This window comes from Lepidochelys kempii, chromosome 19 (assembly GCF_965140285.1).
Source record: "Lepidochelys kempii isolate rLepKem1 chromosome 19, rLepKem1.hap1, whole genome shotgun sequence".
Classification (NCBI taxonomy): Eukaryota; Metazoa; Chordata; order Testudines; family Cheloniidae; genus Lepidochelys; species Lepidochelys kempii.
Window position 1 is genome coordinate 3,704,894 of NC_136398.1, and position 16,054 is coordinate 3,720,947.

Genomic DNA, 16,054 nt, shown 5'->3' on the forward strand with positions numbered 1-16,054 from the left:
ACATAAACTATGTAAGCATCACAGTGCCCACATTCTGCCTTGTAAGGTTGCTATTTGATTTTATATTTTAGATGGTTAACTTTTTGTGTCATTCACATTTCTGAGCAATACATCTGATAGCTCCTTCCACTGACTGGGCTTTGGTAACATATGATGTTATGAAAGGACTTGAGTGACAGATCTCTTCAGAGCTAGTTAATGTTACATCTGGACTCTTATTCTCAGTCTGAGAATGCGACTAGTCAGGGATTGGAAGGAAAACTGATTAAACTCCAGTTATAACTTATTTTTTGTTTTTGATGCTGCCCTCAATCTTGGCACAGGTGAGACCTGGAAATTCAAAAAGATTGAACTTCTGATTTGACCATTAGTGCCATCATCAGTGTCCTTAGAAGCAAAATTGGCTTTTAATTGGTTGTTTTGTCAATGCTGCTGAACCTTTGTCTTTGTTTCTGGCTGGTACCAGCCTGCACAAATAGCCAAGTGAGGACATTTTCTGCTGCCTGCCTAGCAGATGTGCTGGGCTTATTGGTGTTTGTCTTATCCAAGCAGCACTGGCTGGTTGTCAGCTGAGTGTTGTAGATTTGAAAGGGAAGTTTCCAGAGTGCGCACACAGAATCAAATGGATTATAATGATGCTATTGGGGATTTTGTTTTTTATGCTTCAAAGATGCAAGTGGTGGTGTCTAAAGGAATTGTGAAGGAAAAACAAATATCCTGACTTACTGCAGTACAAACACAGGAAATGATGAAGATCTTTTCTGCTACTGTTGGTTTAATTTCAAATCTCTCATAATACTGGTAATTAGTTCTCTGTTGTTGGTCTGAGTCATGATAGATCAGATTGAACGCTCCTTTCCCCCCCCCAATTTCTTCAGTCCTTTCACCTTGTCAGCTTCATGAAGAACCACCTATAAATTGTTTGCTGCATGATTTCTCTTTCTTGTGTGTTTATAGAGCCCTGGTTCTGCCTACGAAGGCCATGGAGAAGAGGTTGGAAGCCAAGTTCAGCATTAGCTTCTGGATTTTATCAGGACGTTGCCTGGGAAGTTTTCACCTGTTCTACATGTGTGCCTGCCTCTGTGCCCTTTCTTCATCTACAGGTGACTATTCAGTTCTCTCTCTCAGCTATTTCTGTGCTTTAGTCTAGATTTAGCCCCTTGATTCATTTTAAATGTTTGAAGGGTGGGGTGTGTGAAATCTGTTAATTACCAGGCAGGCATCCTAGCTAGTGAAATAGCCAAAACAAAACCCAACCCACACGTAAGTACCTGTGAGGAAGGGGGGTTAACCACGTGTCTCCATAGCAAAGTATGCCTCTAAGCTGTTAGAAAGATAGGCTGACCAACACATTTTGTAGTAAAATGGTGATTTTACTACCCCTTTCTACAGCACTACTTTACTCCTCTAAGGGCTTGTCTGCAGTTAAAACACTACAGCAAAACAGCTGATCCACTGCAGGTGTGCCAATGCAGAACTTCAGTGTAGACGCTACCTATACCGACTGGAAGGGTTCTCCCTTTTGGCGTAGGTAATCCACCTCCCCAGAATGTGGTAGCCAGGTTGACAGGAAGAATTCTTCCATTGACTAGCACTGTCTACATGGGGACTTATCTCAGTTTAACAGCACTGTTCAGTGGGGTGGATTTCTCACTCTCCTCACCCTCATAGTTAAGAGGACCTAATTTTCTAGTGTAGACCTGGCCTAAGATGACAGTGCTACTGACCTGATAATCTTTTAAATAATCTGTAGCTCCCAGGCTACTAACAAAATTCTCCTTCAACCTGAAAAAAGAATTATGTTCTCCACCTAGCTCATATTCAGATGCGTCTGTCTTGCCTGGAGACAGTTTCCAGAGAGAGTCTTCTCAGAGTGAAGGATCTTTTCCAAAAGAGAGGATAAATGATACTGTGCAGAATCCCTTCATTTGACTCTGGGTTGAAAGCCAAAAAAGTTGGTTAACCTTGTAATGTTTAAAATCTCCACAAAGACAGTGAATCAGTTCAGTGATCTGAATTTACTTATAGAATCAAAGCAATGTAAGGTTGGAAGGGACCTCCAGAGGGCATCCGATCCCACCCCCTGTATTAAGGCAGGACCCTTTTATCATTTTGGTTTTTCTCCTGTGGACTCTCTTCAGTTTGTCCACATCTTTCCTAAAGCGTGGCACCCGATATTGGACACAGTACTCCAGCAGAGGTCCCATCATGTGCCAAGTAGAACAGGACAGTTACCTTCTTTGTCCTACATATAAAACTACTGATCATACATCCCAGAATTATATTAGCTTTTTTTGCAACTGCATCATATTGTTGGCTCATGTTCAATTTGTGAACCACGAAAACCCCAAGAACCTTTTCTGCAGCTCTGTCACCTGGCCAGTTATTCCTATTTTGTAGTTTTGCATTTGATTTTTTTCCCTCCTAAGTGAAGTATTTTGCACTTAACTTTTATTTAATTTCATTTTGTTGATTTCAGACCAGTTTCTAATTTGTCAAGGTCATTTTGAATACTAATCCTGTCCTCCAAAGTACTTGCAGTCCCTCCCAGCTTGGTGTCATCTGTGAATTTTATAGACATACTCTCCATTCCATTATCCAAGTCATTAATAAAAATATTGAACAGTACCTGACCTAGGACTGATCCCTGGGGGACCCCATTAGATACACCCTCCCAGTTTGATAGTAAGCCATTGATAACTACTCTTTGAGTATGGTATTTCAATCAGTTGTGCACTAATCTTATAGCAATTTTATCTAGATCATGTTTCACTATTCTGCCTATGAGAACGTCATGTGGGACTTTGTCAAAAACCTTGCTGAAATCAAGATACATCATGTCTACAGTTTATGACCTGTGAGCTAAGCCAGTAATCCTGTCAAAGAAGGAAATTAGGTTGGTTTGACAATACCATGCTGGCTATTCCTTATAACCCTATTATCCTTTAGATGTTTACAAATTGATTGTTTGTTAGTTTGTTCTAATATTTTTCTAGCTGTGGTTAAAAAGTTTTTGTTCTTATTTCCTGTTCAGACTTCAGCCTCCCAAAACCCTGGAAATGAAAACTAAATTAGTTACTTGTGCAGGATTTTTCATTTGATGGGGTTTTTTGTTTGTGTTTAAGATTTATCTTTGAGATTTCCAGATCGAAGCATTTTGTTGCATTTCAGGCCTTGTCTTCACTAGGAATAAGTGTGTTCTTACCACGTTAACTAACATGAGGTGAAATTCAAGTGATAACAAGACAGCTTTTACATGTGTTGTCAGGTCCGGGTCAATGATAGGCTCCCTTTTTGTTTACCTCTTCCTGCTAATATGTAAAAACGACAGATTGAGTTGTCTCACTAGGATCTTCCCATTTGTTAGTTGCCACATAATAAGTAAACTTTTTTCCCTGTGTGAGTGTACCCTCAGGCTGCCATTGTCTGTTACTTTCACTGTGTCTACCTTGATATTTGCCAAATGGTAGGTTTGATTAAGCTGATGAGCCGTAAGTGTCATTAATCTCATGGTCAGAGAACTGAAAGATGTGTTAAATCCCTGCTTTTTAGCTGAGAATTCTAATCTCTCTGTATTTTGTTGGCTTTTATCAGATCACTTGCTTGATTCCTGTAGACTGGTTTTCCTGTTAGGAGTTTCCTGTTTTTAATAAAGTTTCAAAACCCAAAGCTGTTGATTCTGTATTGCTCTAACTGAGCTTCGGGTACAGCATAGCGACATTTAAGGAGTAAATAAGGGTGTCTCTGTATGGGACAGTTTTACCAGTATAAGCTAAGGTGTGAATTTAAACTGACAGTTCTACCAATGTAACACTGCCTGCTATGACACACTTTCTGAGGAACAAAAATGCATTTTTGTTTTTATTTAATTTACACACTTTGGAAGGGGTTTAAGCTAAATCAAACAAACCCACGTTCATCCCCGAATGAGTGTTCACCCAATGAGTTATTGGTATAGCTATACTGGTGTAACTGGCAAACTGTTTCCGTATAGGCAAGCTCTAAATCATTAATCTGAACTTCAGCGTAAGAAGATAAATCTGAGTGTGTTGATTATCTAAATACCCTCACAGACTTAGTGGCAATAGGCCCAAAAAAAAAAAAGTCTAAAAGATTTAACTATCTGGTATTTTAATAATACATTGGTACCTAAAACAATTAAGAAATTTTTATTGCAGGGCTTGGTAACTTTAGCAGAAATCTACTAACTGTGGCCCCAGTTCTGCACAGTACTTAAACACATGCTTAGCTTTTAAGTACATGTATCTGTGCTTTGCTGAATTGGGTCCTGGAGGACTAAAACCACCAGCTAGATATGAAAGATGAAGTTGGGGGCTCCACCAGCAAGGTCCAAGGGCAATGGCCTGGTGAGAAGGCCAGTTTTGTTGCCCATCTTAGCTACTGGGGACGCAGAGCGTCCTTGGATTTTTAGTAGGCTGCCGTCTCTGGAGCCTGCTTGTGGGACTCCATCTTTTAAATCCAGCCTTTAGCTATTTGGGGTGTGATAAATGTGACTCCTCTCCCTATTCTATCAGCTGGATCAGGGAAAATAAATTTCTGTCTCTTCTCCCCCACTGCACCTCCCTAATCCCAGAGCTTTCTGCCTGTTTGAGGTGAGGGGAAGTCTTCACTCCTCTACCCTACCCTTTAGCCTCTTATTTTTTGTGTATTATCCTCCTCATTAAATAATCCAATGCCTCCTTCTTTCGCGAGTCACAGCTCTTCCTAGCAGCAGTATGAAATGGATATGGTTCTTGATAATTTCACACTAAGGCTGACTGACCAGTCTTATTAATTTTACTCTATTGCTGCTTGGCAAAGCTCTGAGCAGCAGCAGAGGTACTGAAGCTGTCTGCCTGCAGACTCAGGAGGGCAGCCATGGCTAACATTTGGAAGTTTGTTTATAACCATAAGCACTAGATTTTGATTTTTATTATTTTTAATGAATGAAAGCTTAAATTTTGAATAAATTAATCCTCGTTCATCAGGGAGAACTTCCCATTCTCCACTAGCATATAGGTAATCAAATGCTTTCCAGCTCCATTTTATTGCAATTAAAAAAGCAACAAACTCATTGTTAAGAAATGATTCACCAGTTGCAACATGTAATTATTGAGTAAGGTGCTTTTTGTGGTGCCACATTAGCTAGCTGTAGTTGTGCAGTTACAGCAAGGTGTGAGAGGTGGGTTTTGGTTGACATCAGGATAACCTGGACGGTTTCCCTCCGGGCTTAACTTTGTGCATGTGCAGCAGATTGGTTCCAATTAACATTATTGTATCCCAAGAACATTTGAATTAAATGTCCAGCAAGCAAAAGTAAATCTTACACTAGTTCTGCTTGCCCTGTTCACGCACTACTCCAAACCACTGCACGTTAGGACTTGATTGACATTCCCTATTCAAGAGAAGCCAGGATTGGAGTAGAGGCGGGTGCTGTGGCTCATGACTATAGTGCAGCTGCAGTTGTGTGTTGTTACTTGACTGGAGTAGCAGAAAATGCTGTAGGTCAGGTTTCAGAGTTATTTCAGGGCTGTGTGAGTAGAATCTCGGGAAACTCTATCCATGGTATTGCTGGTTAAACCAGTGCTATTAGTTGGTTGCTGATTTATTTACTTTGACAGTAATCTGATTGCATTCAGATTGACTGTTCCTTTAGGGGATTCCAAATGAGGTCTCGAACAAAGAAATGGCTAGGGTCCAAGTATTCCCAAACAGGAGAGAGACTGTCAACTGACAGGTTTCAGAGGAGCAGCCGTGTTAGTCTGTATCCGCAAAAAGAAAAGGAGGACTTGTGGCACCTTAGAGACTAACCAATTTATTTGAGCATAAGCTTTCGTGAGCTACAACTCACTTAATCGGATGCATTCAACTGAGTTCACTAATGTCAACAATTAAAGCACAGAGGGTACACTTCTAACTTGTGGCCTTGAAGTTCCATGCAAATGCTGCATATTCATAGACCTACAGAATTTTGTGCTGTGTGCAAAGATGTAATGTAAGCAGTGCAAAGTAACTCATTGTTCCAAGAGGTTGAGTTTTGTTAAACTACTGTTTAAGTAGTTTAACAAAAGAGTTCTGTGGTCAGGGCTCAAACACTGCTAGAGATAATCTAAAATCTGAGACTGTCCCTTTGGCTAGCAAAATACACACTTTGCAGTTCTGTAGTGTGTCTTTCATTGCACTATTTCAGAGTAATTAATTGATGGGCTATTTGAGGCAGCAGCAGCTGTGACTTGCCCAAAGCCAGTGGCAGAGTCAGCATTAGAATCCAGGACTCCTGATTCCCAGTCCTCTGTTCTGACCACTAAACCATACTGCTGCAGATACACATATGAATGTTGTTCTACAATGTACTACGATTTTAGACTGCCAATTAAAACTCTTCATGTACCACACCGTGAAATTTCTTCTGTTTTTTGTTTCTGTATTTCCTGCTCGGCTGGATATAGTCTCCATGACTTCCCTCTGAGGAGAAATTGGAAAGATTGGGACTGTTCAGAGAGAGGCAGGAAAAAATGAGGTATAGCAAATAATGAATGGCATAGAGCAGATACACAGGGCAAACAGAAGCACCCATTTATATAATACAAGAACTAGGGGGCATCTAATGAATTTGGAAGGCAACACATTTAAAAACAGAAACAAAGGAATATTTGTTCACATAGCACATAGGCAGTTTATGGACTTCGCCTCCATATGATCTTGCTGAGACCAAGAGCTCAATAGGACCAAGAAAGGATTAGACAGCGTATATGGATAAGAAAATTCACAGGCTAAAAAGCACTTACTGGCAGGGGTCAGGAGGAAACTTCTCTAAGGGAAGGCTATTTTATGGGCTTTCTTGCACTTTTCTGTGAAGCACCCAGTCTAGCTGGAGGCAGGCGGGGCCAAGGAACACACATGTTATGTTTTTCGCTCTCAGTTAAAACCCAGGTAAGAGCCCAGTTTAGCCTGACTCCATCCACCGTCCACACAGAAACCACTAACTTGGGTTTGCAGGTACGTTAAGCCCCTCTCAGCTGGGGAGGAGCGGGACTAGAGCCTGAGCTTCACTTTAATTGAGGCTGGAACCTGCCCATTTTGCAGTGAGCACGCAGGCCAAGTCACTCAAGTGCTGGTAGTCCTCCAGTGCCCCTTCCACAATTCCCCTGAAGGTCAAACACATTCTCCCACAGTTGACTTGGGAAGAGTCTTAGCGAGTCTCAGCACAAAGGACCCTGGGACATGCCTCCAGACACCACAGCAAGTGCAGAAACAGTGAGGACACAGTGACATGTGTAGGGTTGTGCTGGGGAAACACTTGTACCTGGGCTAGGCTAATGTGGATGCCAGTCACTTAAGTTAACTGCAGTGAGCACGTACCCACAGAGACCGCGAGAGCCCCTGCTGCGAGCACGACAGTCTTTCTCCCAGCCAGAGATGGGGTTAGCTGGGCTGAGGGGGATTTACAAATCTGTCAAGGAAAGATTAAGGTGTAAGGAAGACACTGGTGTATTGGCCTTTTATTGTTTTTTACCCTTTGCTCTACAAGCTTTGTACCTTTGGTGCAAGGAATAAATAAAGCTTTGTTTTAAAGGCACTGTTTTTGAATCATTTTAATCAACAGGTCCCTGGAGTGAAAGGGCTGACAGATACCAAATGCAGTTGGGCAGGTGGCATAACACAGTTAGGAAGCTGGGGCTGTTGCCCAGAGACCCAGTCCCAGAGTGGGTGGACTGCATGGGTCTGCCAGAGTGAGGTGCAGGAAGTCTTAGCCTGTCACCTAAGAGGTGCACTTGAGAGGGGCTAAAAGTGATCAAAGGCACAGTTCATCTTGTAACCTTGACAGATGTAATTTCTTATGCTGAGGCTATAAATCAACCTCCAACTGTTGGGGGTTAGGAGGAAAGCTGCAGGGTTTCTTCTCTCTTTCTCTGAAGCAGCTAGTGCTGGCTACTGTCAGAGATAAGATACTGGGCAGATGCACACACAGGTCTGATCCAGTCTGGCACTTCCTATGTTCCAGTATTCCTCTACTGCTGCCCAGTCTTGCATGGCAATCAGCATAAGGAAACTGCCAGGAGAGCATTACCAGGAACAGTTTTGCCTGAAAACAGCTGGGTAATGCAAACAACATTTCCTGTCCTTTCTTCTGCTTTCCAAAATTTGGCAGTAATGTTACATCACCTGCTGAGTGATGCTATAATGAGGCTTTACTCATTTACACAACAAAATGATCATAGAACTCTGTCAATATCAAACTCCAATAACGGTACAAAACTTGCTATGCCACCATTTAAATTGGCTATGTGGGTTTAATAATATGTGCAAGAGACTCTGTCTGAAGAAATCACTGAGATCTTTTTAAATGAACCGTAAAAGCTGGCTATTAGCCCTCTTCATTCAAGACCAATGTTGTCTGTTTTAAGTGCATTTCAGGAAAAGCTTTATTGTAGTTACCATAAAAAACCCTAAAATTCCATTTTCAGTAGAAATATCCAAGCTTGCTCAAAGATGCCAGCACATTTGTGTGTCATACTGAGATATCGTGAAAACTTTGCACTATGGGTAATGAGTCTAATTTCATTTAAAACTTGCTTTAAATTACTAGCATCTCCTTTTCTTTCCTGGAGCTCCCACAAAAAAGAAAATGGGTTAATGAGAGAGCCTTTTACTTGTACAATTTACTTTGTTGGATAATGCGTTTTGTATTTTAAAGGACCAGGTGACCTTTTTGGAGAGACCCCCAGAAAATATCCTGCAAGAAATAATTCTGCATTTGCCACATGAAGCTGGATTAAGACAGGAACTAATAGATCACTTCTATGATTCTACAAACCCCATCTTATAACGTGTTGCTTGTGTGCATGGGTTTTGTGAGTCCCATCAAAGATCAGGAGAATCGTATAGTTAAAAACCCAACATATTTCTATATGCCCATTGCTCTGTGTAGAGTACTGTAAATTGCACTGTTTCATAAATGCAAGCTCTTTCCATGAGCTGAGTAAATTGGGTTTTTAATTATCCATGTGCAATAGTTGGGAAGCTGTGGTGGGTAACCTGATGCTGACGTCAGGTAAAATATGGTGCAAGTGTATATTAGTAGAGCTCTGAAAATTAAAACTTGACCAAATGTAGTTGTAATCTCTGCTTTGTATTTCTGTACCTTCCATGTGCCAGCCAATTAAAAAGAGAAATGAAATGCTCTGTATACAGTGCCCTGGGGTCATCTCTGCTGATGTGATTGCACTGGTGTATCTAGGAGACGTTTATTAGGATTCAGACATGAGTTCTTAGAGGAATGTAATTTTTTTTTTAGGGTGATTTTCCAGGGGAGATGTTTTCTCAGGAGCCATTTTTGTTGTGTGTGGCTTTTTTTTTTTTTTTTTGTTTTTTTTAACACCTTCTGTTCATTCAGCTTTGGATCAGACATGTACAGGAGTCTATGGACAGATACCCATGGATTTTTCAGTGGGCTTTGGACGAAGCCTTAAATTCCTAAGCACAAATCTTCCCCTGCAGAAGTCACAATGAGCTAGGGATAAAATCATTCCAGGGTAGGAACAGGTGAGCAGTGTAGAAAGGGGATGTAGTGGAGGGGTGTAGTCTTCCAGAGGCAGGTTAAAATCCATTGCTGCCCTGCTTTCAATTCACCTAATAGTTCTTTGGCTTAATTAGAGAGTGTTCTTAGCTTCCAACAGAAAGTGTATTTTGCACAGTTAAACAAAAAAAAACCCCTCGAGACAGGCAAAATTCCTCTTGATATTCACAATGATGGTGTTAGTTTTTAATCTCTATAGTACAAATCAAAGGACCCAAAGCTTTGTACTTGCAATAAACTTGCGAGAGCTGAGAATTGTCGATTTCAGATTTTAATGTGCATCCGATCACCACCGTCTCCTTCCCCCCACCCCATTTAAAAAATAATTTTTTTATGCTCCCACCCTAATAACATGACGAACACTTCAGGTTACAGCAGGGTCATTTCCCCTGCTAGACTCCATGAAGCCCTGTCAGTGTGATCACAATCCAAGCACTTCAAAGTGTAATGAGGTCATATGTTTCCCCCAGGCAGGCTACTGGTCTGCTTGCTCTTTGAGCGGGGACTTCATGTTGATAAAGCGTGACAACAGTGATGCTGGTTTAAAAGGTACTGTTGTCAACTTAGCCTTCAGTTGCGTTTATTCAGTGTTTCATTTAAAAATAGTAATTGGACTCTGCTTTGTTAGAAACCTTCACCTCCCCTTTTCTATCTTCTAAATGGAGGATGACCCTGGAGTTGCTGCCAAAACAGATTTAGAGCAAATTCTGTTGTCTGATTATTTCCTTCACTAGTCGTGTTACCCGTTTATTTTCAATTTGCATTTGCCGGGTAAACATTAAAAATAAGTTGGAAATAAAACAGCCTCTTTGTTTCTCCCTACATTTGGAGAACAAAATCACTTTTAAGTTGGGTTGTTTTTCGATTAAAGTTACTATTTGGGGGGAATGGACTGTTCGTTTGGAGTAACGCATCCTTTGAATAAAAACATTAACATCTTTAGAGCAGAATTTAACTTCATTTTGGTTTTAAGCAAATGGTTTACCTATGATTCCCGGTTTAGATTGCGTGGAGGTCAGTGTGACCAGATGCTTTCAATGATTGATACTATAACTGCGCAGTTGCTGCATCATCGCAAAATTGCATGCACCCAATTACCTGGGACAGCTGAGAAAAATATAATTATCTTTATCATTGGAATAAGGCTTGCCAAGGAGCCTTTGTGCCTAGCTGCTAGATTTTCATGGTGATTTTGCAAGGCTGGGTTACTTGCCCTCTCAGTTAAACTGTAGTTCAGGACAGGGGTAAATTTCAAATTTTAGCACCAAAAAAAATCCCCTTCTCTCACACTTGAGTAACTTTGGTGGCTGTTCAGTATGTGGAATTTAGGTTTCCCTATACTAGTGGCTGTGAGCATGAACCAGGCCAACAGAAAGCATCAAGGAATTATAGTTAGAACAAAGAAACATATGACACTTCATGTTTGTTGCCTCTCTCATGCAAGGATCACAGAGCATTTTACGAAGGCAGATAAGAATTATTTTCATTTAATAGCTAAGGAAACTGAGGCATTGAAACTTGAACTCTCCTTCTCCCTTGCCTCAAAACACACACACTCTACCTGAAAAAATCTTTGCCAAATGTAGAACCCTTGTTTTCTTTGGAGTGGAGAAGGAAGGAGAATGAGATTTTACATGGGGAAGAGGAAGAAAAATTTTCTAACCGTTCCCTTTTAAGGGAAGCTTAAAGCAATGTTAAGGATGGAGTAGTAGCCTTTTGCTTGTCGCAACTTCCCTGCTTGTCTAAGTTGTAACTATAACAAGCATCACTGAGTATAACGCAGTACGACTGTTTCTCATTTCCAAAGTGTCCATCACTGTAGTAGCTATACACAATATGCAGAATCATTAGACTATTAGTATTTAACTCTCACTCTTGTGTTCATATTTTAGGGAAAAACACAGGATTTGTCATGTATTTGTTATCCATTAAAATAAATAGAAGTTACAAAGTTTCCAGCAGTCAAGAGGACCTTGCCAGAGAGGCAAGGAGCCTGCTTTTTGGGTTGTGTCAGTCTTTGCACAGTGACACGGTTTGTAAGGTAATCTCCCAGTGACCCATTATCTCTGGGGTATTGTAACAATCCCTTAGGCCATTAGTGTATTTTAGGGAGTCCTCAATCTGCAGAGCTCTGAGTATAGGGAGCCTTTAATTCATTGTTCTATGCGTGCACTCTTAAATTTTTCATGCTAAAAAAATCCATAGGCAAAGTAGTTTGTTGTGCAAGCCGTTTGTACCTGATCTAAGTATGAAATAACTTGTCTTTTTAAAAACACTTGAAAGAACTACTGAAGTTACATTGTGGAATAATCACCTGAACAATTAAAGTCACATAACTGCAATAAATAAACCCTGAAGCTAGAAAACTGAGGCTTATTTCTCTGCTCAGACTGCAAATTGGTCAAACTGACTCCCCCTCCCCTACAAAATTTGATGATGAAATTATGCTCCAGTGGTTTAAACATCATAAGTCAGGTCTCAGCCTAAGGCAAATTTTTTTTATGACACCGAACACTCTGAAATGAGAGGTTTATAATGGGTAAGCTGACATAACCTTTACTATAGTGACTCTAGCTGCTGGAATCACACTTCAAGTTACCCTCTGAGTTATTTCCTGTATATTCCAATTTACTGCCACTTCATTTAATCCAAAAGTCCTATAAATGGGTCCATTAAATAAATTGTTTTCAAACAACAAGTCTTACAGCCATTCATTCTCAAACTTTTTAGTTGTAATGTGCAATTATAATGTACACCTATGGCTTTTATCTGCCCTTTATAAAGGGGAGACTAACAACCAGTTTTGGCTAGTGGGTAACTCCCAATAAAAGCCAGAGATGACAGATGATAATTTATTAGGATTTCTTAAATCATCCTTGTATTCCCTTCTCTGCAAGATTTACAAAAACAAAACAAAAAACAATTCAACACTTAATTTAAAAGTTGATTTTTTTTGGCACATTATCAATATCATGTCTTCACCATGCACAGTTTTCACTGCAAGTAGGTTAATGAAAATACTTTTTGTTCATATTTGCTTTCTAGTCTTTCTTTTTGTGGTTTGCAGTGCTTCAGTGGTTAGGTTTCTGGTTGCTGTTTGAGAGAGGTTAATGTCCAAGAAAGCTGTCTTCACTGAATTAAAAAATGTAATGCAGATGATGTAAGTAGGTTTTTCAGAATGTATTGTTTAAATCTAAATTTTAGCTATAAATTAGTGTCCTTTTATACATATAAATACTGATGGGTTATTTTTTAAAAAGTACTATACGAAGACCACTATCTTACTAGAAGCCATCATATTGTATAATACCTAGTACCCTCTCATTTTAGAATTAATCAATTTTTGTTTTTTGGCAAAATCTTGTGTTGAAATCCCTGGGGTTTAGATTCTTTAACAAATGACGTTTTAAAGACTTTAATAAAATTATTCTTAATCATGTTTATTACAGCAGTGTCTAAGGGACAACCAAGAAAGGTGCCTCATTGTGCTGAGTGCTGTACAAATTCGAGTATTAAGTGGTACTTGCCCGAGGAGCCTCCAGTCTAATCAGACAAGACAGACACAGGTTGGGGGAAGGACTAGAACACGCAAGCAGGGTGAACTATGTGATAGTAGCAGACCTCATGTTAGTTTTGGGTGTGGCTTGAACTAATATGAACTAATGGAGTAGTATGTGAAATAGAGATGAAAACCATGATGGACTGTCCTTCTTGCTGCCTAGCCTCAAGAAAAGGTAGTAATCTACTCCACTTGGAGCAGAAAATCCCACCTGCTTTAATAATTGCCCTCTGAAGCTGCTTTCAACATTGTAGAGTCCTCAAGGTTTAAACAGGTGGCCTTATTAAAACATCGCTGATACAAGTCATTTCCATTCAAAAGCCTCTAGTTATTCATTAGTCATTTTAAAAAAAAAAAAAACGTGCTTCAGACCGAAATGTGAAAAACAAGGTCTCAGGCAGATGCATTCTTTATATTAATTTTTTCACCTTACCGAAATAAATAATTGTTGTTTTTTTAAGTTGTGTGAAGGGGGAGAGGGACAGCCTCAGAGACCTATTGGTGGCAGGCAAGCTTTACAGTTTGTGATCACCAAGTTATGAAGTTCTCTGGGCACGCTGCTGGGGAGGGATGTTGCCCCAAGTGATGAGTGGACCAGGCACAGAGAGACAATGGAGACTTAAACAGCTACTTGTTCCTAAGGCTAATTTGAGTGGTGGCATGGGGTCAAAGGTTTAGTCTAAATATTCTGTTTCCCACAGAGGTGGGGAGCATGCAGAAGGCAGTGACTTGTCCCAGCTGAGAAGAGGAGTGTTTCATGTTGCTACTGGGGTGACAGGCATGATGTCCAATTGAGGGAAGAATCAGCACTCCCAAGGGGCCTCTGCATAGACATGGTATTACAAATAGCCTGATACAGAGTGGGACAACAGTGCTGATGCTGTTCCAGGTCAGGAAGGAGCAATATGTTAGGAAGGGGGAATGTGTAGCCCATTAAAGTGGATCCTTTGCAGCCTAAATCATATGTTGTCCGAACAGGAGGACATAGAGAGAGAGGTGGAAATCAGTTTGGGGAGGCCTTGTCTCCCAAAAAAGTGAAAATTCCAGATTTCAGACATTTCCCCACCTTGCTCATTTGTTTCCCTACCTAAAGCCAAAGTGGTTTTAATCAACTTCCATGAGGCACTCTCACCTTTTTCTTTTTCAGGGAAGCACAATGGGTGACTTTGCTAACCTGACTCAGTCTGACTCAAATCACCCATATTTGAGCAAGTCCAAGTATCTGTTCACATGCTACTCATGTTCTTTATTTTATGACTTTGAGTCAAGGAGGGGTCTCAACCTTTGCTTAGAATTTTTTCCAAATCGGACCTTCTGAATGCAGGTTTCTCACATTAAAGTTCTGCTTACAAGTCTTCTGTTCTCCCTATAAAAGTCTTAGTAAAAGTATCCACCTGCAGCTGTAGTCTGTTGGAAATATTCCAACATGGCTTAGATGTGAATTGATAAAAGCTGGTGTGTCTGCAGCAACTTGTATCTTTGCTCAGTATGTTTGTTTCAGGGTAAGTGAAAGTCTGCAAGGACTTGGATAAATGGTTTTGTTTTTTTTTGTATCTGCTGCAGCTCCTTTATATCAAATCAGAATCTTAGTTCTCTTCAGTACTAAGTTCTGCCACGACACTTGAGAGGGACTAACATGGGGTTGTTCCCTATCCTCTATTTTCTAGTAGATCATCCATTTTAGTATTAAATGTCCCAACAAGAAGTCTAGTCCTTCCCTTGTGCGGAACTGTTCTGGATATACTTGATTTTCCCTTTCTCAATTTCATTTCATTACTGTTCATTATGCTCTCTTGAATTACCCTACATAATTCCTCTCCATTCTCTCCCTTTGCATGCCTTAAGTACACTGTTGCTAATTGACATGCACGTTGAGTCCCTGAGATGCATTTTTGTAAAAACCTAGCTCCCCTTCGCATTTTTAGCAATATTATATTATGTAAATGGTACACTAGGAGGAAACTGTTTTCTCCTCAGTGAGGGAAGCACTTTGGTGTTCCAAGATCGTTACAAGTTTCTGGCCCTCTGTATGTGATGCCAATCTACAGTAGAGAGCTAGTTCAGCAAAGAATGTTGACTGGTTATTTACCCTTGTCCCAAAGCCTGGAAATCCATACACATTACCAGCTAACAATGCTCTCTAAACCTTTTCAGTTGCTGGTGGCTTTCTGAGAGTATTTGGTCCTTTCCCCATGGCAGCAAACTGTGCATGATCCTCAGTCATAAGTGAATAGCCGGCATATGGGGGTCTGTGTATAAATTTCTCAGTATGTGTAGACTGTAGAGCTTGCTGGTTTAAATCTAATAGACTATAACAGAAAGTGCCTTCTAGACAGGCTACTATATTATGTTTGAATCCTACTATAATATTTTAATCTTGAGTTTTAATCATTGTTCTGCATGAAGAGATGCAGACTTCAAGCTGTTGACTCAACTATTGTTACCGCCCCCCTACAGGAAAATGTGATCGTCCTCTGATAACAATTGATACACAACCATACCGCATCGTTCTTGGATTACCAAGCAACTTTGTTTAGACAGTGGAACCTGCGCTTGCTCATGAGGAGCAGTGATTGATTCACATGACTTTGTAGCTGGGATTCCTGTGGTTTTATTTAATTGAAATTTCACACAAATGTACTTACAATAAAGCGGCAACCACTTATTACAAGAGAATACACATCCTAGAAGAAGGCAGTATGAATGCCAGACCCCCTTGTGTATGGGGGAGAGGAGGCTTGGAAGGAGGGGCAGAGGTGTGGGAATAATAATCACCACAGAGGCATCTGCTCCCAGTAATCCTCCAGAAACTGCTTCCAAATAAAATCATAATGGTCTGTTTTATCACCTTTCCTAAAAGGGAATTTTCTCACCATCTTGGCCTTGTCTAATGGAGCATTAATCAGCACCTCTAT

The 16,054-nt window shown here is 40.4% G+C and overlaps 1 protein-coding gene across 3 annotated transcripts in view; it reads left to right on the forward strand.

Annotated features, from left to right (window-relative positions):
• Positions 1–16,054, forward strand: part of KIAA0319L (KIAA0319 like) — a 52,921-nt gene that overhangs the window by 1,878 nt on the left and 34,989 nt on the right. For 2 of the 3 annotated variants that reach the window (XM_073317781.2, XM_073317783.2), the window contains exon 2: positions 958–1,103. In XM_073317781.2, the coding sequence (XP_073173882.1) occupies positions 983–1,103 (121 nt within the window). In that variant the 5' untranslated portion in view covers positions 958–982. Of the gene's footprint in view, positions 1–957; positions 1,104–13,222; positions 13,315–16,054 lie in introns of those variants that run through there. The other variant, XM_073317782.2, reaches the window with a different exon arrangement.